The 14,655-nt window shown below is 38.3% G+C and overlaps 1 protein-coding gene and 2 long non-coding RNA genes across 5 annotated transcripts; 1 reads left to right on the top strand and 2 right to left on the bottom strand.

The window, feature by feature from the left end:
* Positions 1 to 373: 373 nt before the first annotated feature.
* Positions 374 to 3,927, bottom strand: LOC136245869 (meiotic nuclear division protein 1 homolog). The gene is made up of 5 exons (XM_066037329.1): positions 3,703 to 3,927; positions 912 to 1,019; positions 746 to 860; positions 657 to 701; positions 374 to 480 (listed from the first exon to the last, which is right to left on the bottom strand). Exons 1-5 carry the CDS (start codon positions 3,925 to 3,927, stop codon positions 395 to 397), a joined length of 579 nt encoding a protein of 192 aa, XP_065893401.1. The 3' UTR covers positions 374 to 394.
* A 593-nt stretch (positions 3,928 to 4,520) lies between these two features.
* LOC136245123 (uncharacterized) lies at positions 4,521 to 6,500 on the bottom strand. 3 transcript variants are annotated; one of them, XR_010695780.1, is made up of 6 exons: positions 6,264 to 6,500; positions 5,936 to 6,215; positions 5,593 to 5,891; positions 5,351 to 5,533; positions 5,207 to 5,296; positions 4,521 to 4,808 (listed from the first exon to the last, which is right to left on the bottom strand). It is a non-coding gene; the product is annotated as an uncharacterized lncRNA (long non-coding RNA). The 3 variants fall into 3 exon arrangements; XR_010695781.1 differs by having other exon boundaries at positions 5,940 to 6,215; XR_010695779.1 differs by having other exon boundaries at positions 5,593 to 6,215.
* A 1,991-nt stretch (positions 6,501 to 8,491) lies between these two features.
* Positions 8,492 to 11,572, top strand: LOC136245124 (uncharacterized). The gene is made up of 4 exons (XR_010695782.1): positions 8,492 to 8,709; positions 10,003 to 10,056; positions 10,938 to 11,070; positions 11,238 to 11,572. It is a non-coding gene; the product is annotated as an uncharacterized lncRNA (long non-coding RNA).
* The last annotated feature ends 3,083 nt before the right edge of the window (positions 11,573 to 14,655 follow it).

Genomic DNA, 14,655 nt, shown 5'->3' with positions numbered 1-14,655 from the left:
CCGCCGCCTCCCACCCTTCTGGAGCTCGCCTGATACAGACAACCTCGATTTAAAAACTATCTAAAATGGCGGGAAACTTAGCTGTTGACTACTTCAGTGGATGATCAGGAAGGTAAGAAATTGTTGTGAAACGTGTGAAAATTTGGTATGCGTAGCTACCACCATTGGCCAGCTACAACATACTGAATATTTAAAACCGACGTTTCTCGATACTTTTAAATGGGCGATAAGACCGGTTTTCCCAGAGACAGTCACAAATGTACAAGTTGAAAAACACCGCTTGTGTATGGAATAACAGATTATTTAATTGTGTTACTATACAAATTATTGACATGTGTGGTATTATAGTGTATGCGATCAATTGTAGTTAATTCAGGTAGTCAAAATCTTCTGGTCACGGTATTCCAAACTGCTTATCAATGTCACTCTCAAGGAAGCCAAATTTGTTCTTACACCATGACTTGACTGAGAAGACATTCTCTACAACACATTGTCACCATGGTGATGACATCAATCATATTCCGCATGGTAAAAATTGTCAAAGAGCAAAATTTCAAAAGTTGGAAACATGAAAAGATTCTCCATAAAACAGTTAACTTTTCAATGATACAAAAATTTCTAGTTTGTTCTTAGACAATTTCTACCAATAATTATACCTGTCCACCGATTGGCTGCATCCATGGCAACTGTGGTCTCTTTGCCTAGAAGATCACATGATCCAGTTGACATCATGTGATCAACTCACGGATTTCCTTCAATCTCTCAGGATCACAATTCTTGTATTTCTCTAATTCTGTTGATAATTGTTGTCGACGAGAGGTCACATCTTCTAGCTTGGTGAGCAAGGCCAGTCGGTCAGCCTATCACATCACCATGGTTACACACAAGAAACAATACAACTCTACACAGACTGAGTCCTCACGTCCCTCACTAGCAGACTTGATATCACCATCCAGGGCTGCTATCTTCTTCTCTGAATGTACCAGCTGTTCATTAAGGACTGATAGTCTACGCTTCCTCTAAACATGGTACAATACCATACAGTATGATGTTATTCTGCACACACCCAAAATGTTTAACTGTACAGTAAAGCCTTTTTGGTCTAGACACCTTGGGACCATCCTGATTTCAGGGACATAATATGTGTTTACAAAATTACTACAAATTGGTACATTTACAAGCATACACATACTCTGGTACCTAAGGACGTGTCCATTGTCTGCTGTTTCACATTAATCTGACATTATTGATATTTCACATTCAAGAATTTAACTGCTCATACTGACAAGTTCATTTTTGAGATGGGCTGGCTGTAATCAGCATATCTCTGACTGCTCTATTAGAATATATTGTTATATATCTGTCATGGCAGACTATTTGAACTGTGCTGTTGTGGCATGATGACTATTTCTGATGATATTGAAAGTGACCACAAATACCTTAATTAAGTAAGCACTAATCAGATACATATGGTCTGTTACAGGTAAGAGATGTGCTGAAACAAAAGCATTTTCCAATCCTCTATAATCCAATTTAAGGTGCTTACTCTTTACTGCTACAAAAATGTAATTCCGAAATCTAACAGTGGGGTGAGCAGGTGGACCAGAAACAGTCTTTTAAAATTATTTTAGTTTTTTGTAATAAAAAGTTGTAAGCACAGCGGGTATATTTAACTGTAGAAATCTAGCATGTGTCACAAAACACTATTTCATATGACACATTACATAGTACATTATTAGTTACCACACACACTAGCTACATGTTGTTCATCATGTCCCTCCCACTGCAGTCCCAACACTACACACCTTCATGGAGGCCTTACTAGGGAAGGCCCAGAAGTAGGTAGATGTTCCAATCCTCTCACTGTCTCCTTAACGGTTTGATGTTTATACAGTGTTTGTAGTCATATCTCAGCTAGGACACTACTTATATCAAAACTTATTACACCATTAAAAAGCTCTCGCAAAAATGAATCTTTTGGTACTAAAATTATCACCTTAGGAAAAGGTGTTAATGAGTTATAATCAAATATATCCTGGATTTGCTTACTCTTTGTACATGTACGTACATGTGTAACTACTGTAGTAATGCCTTTATGTATGTTTTTGCATGCATACAGAGTACCATAGTGAGCTTGAGAGTTGTCAACCAGCAAGAGAAAGGTTATGTTGTGGATGAGCAAAATATCGTATCTACTAATGAGAATGATCAGGCCCAACATTGTATGATATATAAGGCAGAGTAGTTGTAGTGGTTTTTTAATGCTGGTGATAGCATGAGAAGAGTACTTACTAACAAGGCTTGAACCAGGGCAAACTTTGTCAATCTTGACATTAGGTGCTGAAACTCAGGAATGAATCTGGGACCATACATAAAGGTAAGTTAATCATTCAGTATTCCAGCTCACTCAAATACTCTCAATTCTTCCAGCAATGAATGTATAACCTGTATTGTGTACCATCTACAAGACTTCTGCAGATACAGGTGTCCCATCTTCTACTCTAACAGCAAAGGATAGTTCAACCATCAACCAGGTCAGTATTTCCAGGAATGACAGCATTTCTACTATGCCTGGGGAAGTAGTACATCAGCAATGTTTCTGCAAATACTGCAACCCACATCAAATAGCAAAAGACACAAACCAAGAGGAGCCAATGCCAAGCACATCAAGCAATGGCAGACTTGTAGTTTTGTCATCTGAGGAGAGACTCTTGGTCATCTTAGGTCATCTTCAGAGGGATCCAGGTTGATCCACTGCTCCTCTTTCTGATCAGAGACTTACTACTGTCATGTAATCTACAGATGATCTGGAGTTAGTCTTCAAACATGAGCTGTGTATCTATCCACCTGCTTTCTTTGATTCCTCTCTTTTGTTCCATGAAACAGACAAGCCGGCACTTGCTGATGCAGTATAGAAGATTTGTGAAAGTGGTGTCCTAGCAGATATCCCAGATGATGGCATTCAGTATTTTCTGGATGGTGGAACACTTCTACAATGCATCCTATGCATGGTTTCGTGGTTCTACATATGGAGATATCTGCCATGAGTACACAGAACGTGTAGCAAGAAAGTACAAGGATGCCATAGTTGTATTTAATAGCTATGAAAATATGATCACAAAAGATATGACACATCAGAGGTAGTCAAAAGGAAAGGCTGTGACAGTTGCTGCTAACATGACCACCACAATGAAGAAGGACCAGTTTTTGTCCAACCAAACAAATCAGCAGCAATTTATTTTCATGCTGAGTACAAGAGTTACTACAAAACTTACCATACACCAGGAGATGCTGATCTTTTGATTGTTCAGATGGTGTTCAATCTGCTACCACTATAGTACCACTGTGCTAGTTGGTAACGACACTGACTTCATTGTTCTGCTCTGCTACCACACAAGTCTCAACTACCATGACATGTTTTGTCTTGAGCCAAAGAAAAATAAAACGGTTTCACATCTGGACCATCAGAGTTGCAAAAGAAAAGCTTGGTCAAGACGTCTGTAACAACATCCTCTTCATCCATGCTATTCTTGGGAACATCACGTCTCTATGGGATTGAAAAAGGGACATCCCTTAGTAAGTTCAAAGCAAGCAGTATGTTCCATGAGCAAGCAAAGGTGTTCCATTCTGATTCAGCCTCCACACATGATGTGATAGATGCAGGAGAGAATGCTCTAGTACTAGTCTCAATGGAATGCTAACTGACACACCAGATTCCCTCCAACTTAATTGGTTCTGTGAAAAGGTGGCTTCAAAAAGATCCCACATATAACCACAACCCTTACCACCAACTTCAGCAGCAGCAAAGGTACCACATCCTTCATGTGCACCTTCAAGTTCAAGAATGGAAAGGATCAACTGTAGAACTTCATCCCAGAGACTGGGGATGGCAAGTGTGTGAAGAGGGGTTTGTGCCACTTCAAACATCACTACCTCCTGGTCCTGAACATCTGCTATGGATGATCAGATGCAACTACCAGACAGACTGCAGTAATCTAAAATGTCCATGCAAGAAGCACAATAATGAGTGTTCTCCCGCTTGTGGTAACTGCAAGGGAACTGGCTGCACAAACATATCTCATGACAATGGTATTGACACACTTGAGTAGTCATACAAGGGCATTTGCTACAGTCTCTTTGATAGCACTGTATATTATTAATTATATTTCGTTATCACATTTTCCTAAGGTGATAATTTTAGTACCAAAAGATTCGTCTTTGCGAGAGCTTTTTAGTGGTGTAATAAGTTTTGATATAAATAGTATCCTAGCTGAGATATGACTATAAACACTGTTAAAACATCAAACCATTATGCACAGTTAAAAAAAGGTTCTTTATTAAACACCCCTTGGGGTGTTTTATCTACAATTGTTGTCAGGCTCCCCCTTAGGGTGTCCCAGTACACCCTTAAAGGAGTTTCAGTAACACTCACCAACGGTGTTCCAATAAACTTTAAGGTAGTATACATAACACCCCTAGGTGTTTCAATAACGTCTTTAGCAGTGTTCAGTAGTCTTACAATTTTAGTAGAGTGATATTAAAAGTACAAGCATTGAAAACTGCTATACATAAATGTATAAACTTAATTTCATAAGAGTTTATTGTTCTATACACATTTTCTCCAGATTGGAATAACAGTCTCCAGTTGCAACAGCTACTCATCTTTGAGATTAAACACTTAGTACTGGAATGGAACTAGTGATGGAAGACTCAGCTACCCTCATCTTCAGGATCGCATCCGGTAATAACCAGAAATGGTTCTGACTGACAATTCGAAACTGCACAGAGTCTACATCGACATCACTTCACTGCAAATAAAAGAATAAAAATATATAACATATAACAAGCATGACAATAGGTACATATTTCAAGGAACTATAGTCTTGGCCATATACCGCACAATACAAAATTTTGGTGATTTTACTCGAGAAGGAATTTGGTGGATAATATATTGGCGAATAGTTGTGTCATATTGCATTTTTGGCGAATCAAAATCATTTTGCCAAATTAGCCAAAATTTTCTCCCACCATACAGTAAGTAGTACTGGACTATTATTGATTTTGGATGCCAGGAAGCACTCCAGCCTATCTAGAGTTGTGAATTTATATGCTAATATGTAATTAATGCTTCATGCAGTGAAACTATTAGAGGTTTTATATGTCAACCAAACATAACTTTGTGAATGTACACTACAGGTAAACATACCTCAAAATTCTTAAGTAAAACACTATCCTTGCAAACTATCTTGGATGTAACAGATGACAAATCAGCTTCCAAGTACACAATCAGTAACATCTGAGAAAAATAAGACCTTGTTACATACATTCAGTATTCTTGATTGTTACTTACCATCTGGGTGGACAAAAATCATTAGCTACATTCACCAAGAAGTCCCAATAGCTTCTTAAATTATGGCCTGGTCTTACACTAAAACGTTGACATCAATTTTGTTCTCCACATAGGCCAGTTGATAAAAATGAAGTCCTTTATATTGTCGTCAATTGGAACAGTTGCTTTAAACTTGTTCTGTATCTATATACCAAAAGAAAACATAATTTTCAAACTATAACAAACTATTATGGTACACTTACCCAAGTACTTGCGTGCAAAGAGGGGAATTTTGATCAACAACCTCTGACAAAAGTGGACATTCAGTCACTATTAAAGCCAGGCGTTCAGTAGGGTTAAATCCACTTATCTTCGAATTGTACAGTTCCTTTGCCACCCTCTTTTAATAGTCACCCTTCATGGACTGAATAGTGTCATCATACTCAGCCATCAGAAATTTCCAATCCATTGTCGGTGGACTCCATTCTCAAGTTTTTTAGTTGGTTCATTACTGATACTTTGATCAATTTGTTTGCTACACCCTCCTCTGAATTCTTAATTTCTAAAATAAACCAGTATATCAAGGTTTTACACTTAACAACATACTGACACAAGTCCACTGTCCATTATCATCCAGGACCCGCTAGCAGGGTGCCGCTTTTGAGCCAGCTTCTGGCACACCACATTGTAAGCCTCTGACTTTGGATGACAATGATGCATGTTCTTGGCATCTAAGCTATCTCCTGTCTGCCCTGCCAGTTGTCAAACCAGTGGAAACGGCCTCTAACATTGTCACGAGAATGTATAAAGTTCTACTGAAGATACCAGTCTCATTACGCTGTTCAGAAGTGAACACTTCTAATCGTCGCCAGTTCTTTCTTCACAGCTATGGATCATGTATTATTCACGTAAAAGTTGCCAGGCCGTTACTCACCTTTTCCCACTCTGGGCGCCCAAGCACTGACAGCCGCTGCAGCCGGGTACAAATCGTCTTCCACATTCCCGCCGTCGATGCTGTTAAATTTTGGTACATTTCTTTACTATCGAAAGCTGCTCGCACGTTATCGTCTCAACTGCTTCTTTCGGTGGCCATATTACTGATATTGTGCACCTGGTCTCGCACCTGGTACACGCTATATAGTGCGCACTGCCGTTCAAAAGCTGGGAATTCAATGGACCACAATTGGATCGTCAGGTCATCACTTATTTCTTGGTATATTTTGACGTTCTGGAAGGTATGCGTGTATATAAATGCCAACACACGGGCCTAGGACTGCAGGGAGTGTAGCTCAGTATCCGCTTGAATTGTCCATTGGCCTTGTCACAATCAACTTTCATTAGTGAACATGTGTTGACATCCATTAGTTCTTGCAATTTTAAAGGTCGGATCAAGTGTATGAAAAATCTTGATAGCTAAGCTTGATGTATAAATCGGACTCACAAACTGGCATTTTGAATCACGTCACAGAGTATGATGATGACCACAAGGCTACCCGCCGGCATCACAAAGGAAAATTGCCTTCCATTTTGAACATGATATGGAGTCTCTTAATGATATTACTACATGACCAGCTGACGACTGGAGTGATTGAAAAGATGTTGGATTATGAAGTAGCATTTAATGTGTAGCCTTGTATCAACACTGACATTACCCGGCATGCATGCTTATATAATGGATTGCAATCCTATGGCTGACAAATTAGTACGGCACACAGAATTATTTACTTTATCAACTGCACGTACATTCATGCTCATATCTGTGAACTCCGCCTTTTGCACAGTGCACAATTTATATTTTAGATGTCTATAATTGTACGGAATTGAATTATTATTAATGCACACTAAAATCAAATATACAGAATGTACAAACACTATTAGTGCTTGTAAAAGCAGTTATTGACATGTACAATCTAGCAAGCTACAGTACGTTGATGGATTGAGTGTGGATATAGTATAGCTGATCTGTTCGTCTGCATGCTGAGCTCAATGTAACATTGTTTGGGCTTCACTGTTGCACTTAACTAAATCAGCAACACTGCATGAGCTTATAATCCTATAGCATCACTGTATGGTGTGTAGACTCATTCCTACATAAAAAGAAATTCATTTCAAATGTATCAGTATAGAGTGTACAATAACACCTTTAATACACCCCAAAGGTGCTTCACTACACCTATTACAATCCAATAACATTATAGGCGTAATATAACACTCCTGGGTGTATATGTACACTTTTAAAGGTGTAGGTGTTCCATAAACACCTTTGTCAGGGTGTAACTGAACACCTTTGTTTTAACAGTGTGGGATAAAACAGTGGATTTTTATTTCAGTGATTTTCACACTGTTCCCACATGAGGATTCCTTGGACTTTTTTTCTGTCATTAAGGACATAATAAGGAAACAAAATCTGTTGAGTTTGCTTTTGTTGCAATTAGTGTGAGGTTGACTCACATAAAGACTGTACTATAAGTACGGTTTGCAGGTATTTAGAAGCTACAACTCTATAAACACTGGTTCTAGTGTTGAGGAGTGCTTGTGTAGCTTATTACGATACATTTTTTTACTGGGTTAGCAAACCTCACTACTAAAGTTTTGCTATAGCTGGCCTATAGTAAACTTACTTGGAAAGTGGCGGGGAGTCTTTGTAAGTGTCGTAGAGGAGGTAGACTAGACAGAGAGTACCGTTTCTCAGTTCCCTTCCAAGTTCTTGCAGAGGTTTGTGGCTTTGTGACACAATGGCATAATCTTTACCTCTTGTATAGTCATTCAGCACCAATTAACGTTCCCAAAATTCTGGGGATTGGCTGGACAAGACTGGATGGGAATGGTCACCAGACCCTTTCCAATGCACGTTTATAATCTAAAATCGATAAGCGCACTTGAGGAAAGGTCTAGGTGACGAGACTAGGGCCTCCTGTTAAATGGATCTCCTTCTCAGCACCCTGTCATTGTCACACTATATCTTATCTTAAAGAACAAGGTATCTCAGCAGCTGACTACGTTCAACCACAAGAAATCCTATACACGTTTTGATGGTTACATTGTGTGTGCGTGCAAGCATGCAGTCGAAACGCAACCGTCAAAAAACGGGCGATTTTAGTTGCATGCGCAATTTACAAGAAGTTCAAAATGGCGTTTTCAACAGGCCACGCGGACGAGAGAAATGGCGTTCAACCAGTAAATTTCTGGCATATTTTCGAATAAAAACACTTGAAGAGATGATTTATGAAGATAATTATGCCGTTTATTTAATCTTGAAACGTGTGGGCTGGGAGTATTTCAGTGTTAGAACTGAACAAGAATTTTACTGCTCCCGATTTCACTTTGCTGTGGATAAACGAAAAAGAGTGCACAAAATCTGAGTCTACGAAAGTGATAAGGTTTGTATGGAGCACGTGTAGTAGCTGTATGAAACTATATACATTTGTGAAACGAATTTGTACTCCGTTAATATAGAAGAGGTTGTTATATAGTATCTTGTTATACACAATAAACTATACACCACAGTGCCATAAGGTGTTAAACAACTTTTGTGGATTGCCAAAATGTAAAAGTAACTTTTTTGAAAGAAATTTTTGTAGTTCAGATATAGATCTCTCAATTGTGAAAATGTCTCAGTTGTTCCACACCTTTTGTACATGGACTGTAAAATCAAGTACAAGTAAATATTCGCAACAGTGACATCATTATGGACAATCTTCGTTACGGGTTCAGTAGTCAACGGTATCAGCCTCAGTTTACACAAATATAATCTTCATACAAATCTTTAGACTCTATTTAGGCCGTTTTGGGTGGGTAATAAATCTCATATACTCCACCTTGTTTTCTAATATACTTCATGCCTTCAGGTACAATATAACATATGCTCAAAATCTAGGTTTATCCAATTGCTATGCATTGTTCACGTGCAGTGATTTAATGAGCGCAATTATTTTGTCACGTGAGGCCGCATAGTTGCCATGGCGCTAGTATTTTTGCAAGAAAACCAGCTGGTTTTTCCAAGCCGACAGCAGAAACAGCCGTGGATGAGGTAAGTAATCTGAGTGTAATGTGAAATAGAGTCTAAAGCAGTTATACGAGCACAATGTGGAGTCTATGAAATTTATAAACTCTCAGGCCCTTAGTAGCGCCCTCGCTTCGCTTGTGCGCTACAGCCTGGGCCTTCGGGTTTATAAATTTCATAGACTCCACATTGTGCCCGTATAACTATTATTTAGTCATTTAGTTAATACTGAAAAAAAATTCTCATACCTTGTCTTGGTGCTTAGAAATAGTGCCACAAAAATATTGGTGCTATACCTGTGGAACCATGCATAACGATGAAGTTTGAAATATACTGGCTGCATGCCATCATGATTTGATAACACTCACCCAATGTAAAAGTGATAAGGAAACTAACAAGATAATTCATGAAGAAACAAAGTTGAGTTAGTGAGATAGTCTGGACTCGTAACAAGGATTGCCTGTACATAAAACTATGGGAAAGACATCTCCCTACATTATCTATGATAAAATTTTGTAGATAAGATGCCTGCAAAATCCATACAATCTTTTTATCCCACAAAAATTTCGCGTTACAGTAGTTTCAAAATAATAACCGTTACTGCTATCTTAGTTTCACACAGTGGTGTACATATTAAAAATAAATCATCAGTTACGACCTCTTCTACTAGGTCAGACTCTTGCAGTGCAGCTGGATTCGGCAACTTGTGATTTCACATCCAATGGTAAGAGCTTCCCATTGCTTACAGCAAATATTGGCAAGTTAGAACATTGCTGTATGTTATGTGGACTTAAATATTGTCCCACGGTAACCTGAATTTTTTTACAGTCTTTATTTAGACCAGCTGTAGTTGCATTTTTAATGTGTTTCACAATGGTGCTTTACCAGTACATAATTGCACGGAGCTACTACAGTGTAACCTCTCTATTACGGACATTTTGAGACCCAGAATTTTTGGCCACTTTTTTGCTGTAATATAGAGGTTTTCCTCTTTCAGAGGTTAAAACAGAGGTAAAAAATGTATTAAACAGACCTGTTGGGACCAAGTGTTTTGTCCTTATTAGGGAGGTTTTTCTATTATGTGTCCTTAATTCGGGGCGTTTGTTAAGAGAGGTTCCACTGTATATATAATATAATAATAAAATAACTCCTTGAAGTTTTAAATTTGTAATCACTGCTGGAAATAATAATAGTTACTTGAAATGGATGATTACCATAAGGCAGGAAATTTTAAATTATAAATACCTTTAAAAGTATGTTTAGATCTACAATTTCTTGATTTTTGAGGACATTTAATTTACCAAAGCTGCTGAAATGTAGATTCATCAATTTTTCTTGTCATACGGTATCTCTTTTATGAGTCTCTGCTTTACAAATTTTTGTTCCTGTTAGCACCCCCTGATTTAGTATGATGGGCGTTGTTGTCTTCTAAACTCTGAATTCACTGAGAATTGTATTTGCTGGATTTTGATGGTGTAAAATGTACTTTTGTAGCGTGTATGTATGTATGTATGAGGGAAATGTCACGGAAGTTTTTTTCATTACTGCTGTAGTGTAAGAAACTGTATTGTACCCATGTGTACTTGTGACGTTTGTACTGTACAGGTAACCTTGGTTTGTAAAAGCTGCCAGAACAAACTGATAGTACCAGATGCAATGTCATACCATGATAACTCCGTTTTGGAATTAGAAGGCTCTTCTGAAGTAACAATGACTTGGATAGATGAAAGTGGCCTTGGTAAGTTGGTCGGTGTTGTGAGGTCTCTTTGTAGCTAGCTATCCATTCCTCAATAGATTTTAGTGTGATTTTTTTCTTTTGATCAATTTATCTCACATTTAATGATACTACATTCTAACGGCTGGTACATCCAGTTATATCTTTGATGTACTTTGAAACTATTACAGGATTAGGACTGTAATGGATGACCAGGCCTCTGTGTATCTCCACGACAGGAGCAGTATTATGTGGGATTTACCCTGGACACAGTAAGAATGGAGTCCTTGAAGATGGCTGTACCCCAAGCAGTTTCAAGTTATTGCTGAATTTGATGGTACAAACTTTCATCTCTGGTCAACTCGGAGTAGTGGCAGCAGTATTCTGGCACAGGAAGTCTCCACCAGATAACTGTTTTAGAAATTGTCGATTTAAAGTGTGCAAAAATGCTATTTGTCATCTTACTGTATGTGTAAACAGCAGCCAAAGTGCACAACTTTTTACAGCATAATTATCAAGTTTGGACTTTTGTCTAGTTGTGCAAATTAATTCGCAACACTAATATGGCTTGAAACAAATTGTACCCACACCTCAAAACCACCTTGTCATTACTCACCAACTTTGTTCAGTGCTTTGTAGTTCGTTGCTAACTTACTGCACCTGTCGAATTTGGTTGCTGTGGGAGAGACTAGTGACCTGTTGTTGCGTGACCCCCAGTTTAAACAGGAAAGAGCGTTGCATCTGGCAGCTGCAAGCGCTTGTAGTCAGACGGTGTTCTACCGGAAGAAGCGCTTGTTTCTTTGCGGGAAAACAAGCTGTGCAACTAAATACGCGTAATAAAGCGTATTTTTTGGGTGGGGACTATTCTACGGAACGGAACGGAACGGAATGATGGACTAAACTGCAGAACGGAATGCTTTCTCAGATTGAAGCTTGCAGCTTACCATTGCTGTACAAGTTATCAGTGGCACTTCCAGCAGGTAATCAAACGCACCCCAAGAAAGATAAAACGAATTTAAGGATCGATTGTGGGTTCTTGTTGGTTGTCATTAGTAACGAAGTACTAATTGTGGGAATAGCTGACTCAGTGATTTCATCTTCGGATATATCAAGTAGGGAACTTAATGCATGACTTTTTTTTACTAGTATGTGAGTTATTTTTACTTACTTGACTTTAGAATGTACAGTCTGAGGCCCAGCCTTTCTAATCGGCATAAATCAGTATGTGTATAGCTACACTACAAAGGAAACAAGTATGGTGACAAGCTGAATCAACTCAGTCTAAGTAGAATCTAAAGGAATTTTGTGCAGTGTGTGAGGAGCAAACATTCAGATACCTCAAGGAGGCTATATTGTGTGAACATCAATGATTCATTAACAGAGTAGTGAACTATTCAGTGTCAGATATCTCAGCCTGAGTACCGAGTTGAATTCTAGATGGGGTCTATTTTACAGAATGGAGTGCTTTCTGAGTCAACTTGCAGCTTGGCTAGCTGCTATCATTGCTGAAATTGCATTTTATCAGTGGAACCTCCAGGAAAATGGAATAGGATAATTATAAAACATTAATTAAGTGATTGTTTAGGTAATCATGACTATTCAGTCTAATAAACAGAATATATGGTTGATTGAGTGAGGTATCACTTTCAGAATGTTCAGACGACCAGTGATGAGATGCATGGATTCATCGAATTTTTGTTGTGGTTGGAGACATTAAATATCCAAAAGCAAACTGACTGTATAATATTAATTCACTTTCTTTATATTTTCTCAATTTTGAGCCTGTATACAAATAATTGAATTTTCCTTGTCAATAGAAATCCTAGAATAATATGGGAGAGAAACTTATCTTTGTTTACCTATACTGTACAACCAAGAGTTCGTAATACTGATTTGTATGGGGGAGAGTGTCTAACTCTCAGTATGGCCTGTACAAACACCCTGTGTAAAGTTCACCTTTCATCAAATCAACACCTTTACTGGGGGATAGAAAACTGTTGATTAGAGTTGCTGAAGATGGTAATGCCTTTGTTCTGAAATAAGGCCGAGGTGTTACTTTAAGCAGGGTGTTTGGTGAATGCATTCAAGTTAGACACTCCCCACCTTATTATGAACTCTTGGTACAACTTCAAAGGAAAATAAAGAAAACATACAGATGAATCAATACTACAGTAAGGTGAATTACAGACTAGTGAGATCTTGGTTAATTAATGACAGTGGTTGGAGATTAAGTGTGGTAGCTTCCTGCTCTTGAATATGTTGCAAAGTGGAAGTACAAATCAAAATGGGATATCAATTTCATTATGAAAAATTTGTATACATAAATAATCTAGCATTACTATTTCATTTGTCCTCCACTTAAACATGCTACAACAGTACTAGTGTCAGTACATTGGCAGTGAGTCTACCTTGAAATCTCAACTCTAAGAGTACATCCAACACAGGACAGCCCGCACTGTAACAAATACATGTGATCCCATTGTAATTTCATGGACCAGCTGGACTGGGAATCACTTGAAAATAGACGAACAAATTTAACCTGTTTTGTTTGAAGTGAAGCATGTGAAATGTTACACTTAAGAAATCCTAGGATTCTTAGGTAGTATGTAATTAATGTGAGTGTTCCATTTCAGGTCTGACTAGATACATTGAAATTACACACACATCCTGGTCCAAATCACGTTTGCCTGGTGGCTATGGGCATGGTTTCACATGCGGCTTATAATAGAGATTTGGCTGATCTTGGAGTTTTGGCATTTAGCCTGATTCAAGGCTAGCAGTCAGACACATCCTTGAATTGTGCAACAGATAAAATCAGCTCACTATTGAATACGGCATTAGTCCACTGCACCAGCTGTTAATATATAAATAACTCCATGCTACCAATTAAGTGATGTTTGCAGAATATACCCTCCTTGCGGTCTGCCAAAATATTTGCTCCTCACACACTGCACAAAATTCTTCAAGTTTTAATTCAGCTGGCTCTTTCCTGTTACCAGTATCTTCCTGCTTGCTTTATTTATACACTGACTTATGACTTGAAAGACCGGCCCAGACTGTTTTCTAAAGTCTAAATAAGAAAAACAGCTCACATAAAGTTCCCTTCCGTATGGATGAACATCACTGATATAGCTCATCCCACAATAATACTTCGTTACTAATGACAACCAACAAAAACCCACAATCGATCCGTTAGTTCTTTTTCTTATGTTTAACCGCCCACTGGAGATGCCGCTGCTAACTTATAAGGGAAGTTTCAGCAATGGTAAGTTGCAAGCTTCAATTTGAGAAAGTGTTCCGTTCCGTGGTTTAGTCCATCGTTCCGTTCCGTAGAATAGTCCCCACCTATTTTTTGACGGTTGCGTTTCAACTGCATGTTCACTTTTTCATCTTTAAGATCTGTGCTAGGGTCTGTGCTAGTGTGCTACACAACCAAACAACTACATAGACAACACACAACTTACTATATAAGGTAACCTCTGATCGAGCCTCTGATGCATTATCTCGTTATATCCCTAGATTCCACCTGAGATTTCTCCTCGAGTAAATTGAATCCGTTAGAGTATGGAGTAGTCATGGCAACTACTTTAAAATATTGTTTCCAGTTAG

This window comes from Dysidea avara, chromosome 15 (assembly GCF_963678975.1).
Source record: "Dysidea avara chromosome 15, odDysAvar1.4, whole genome shotgun sequence".
NCBI classification, from domain to species: Eukaryota; Metazoa; Porifera; class Demospongiae; order Dictyoceratida; family Dysideidae; genus Dysidea; species Dysidea avara.
Note: the sequence above shows the minus strand (reverse complement) of the source record. Positions and strands in the feature narration are given on the sequence as shown.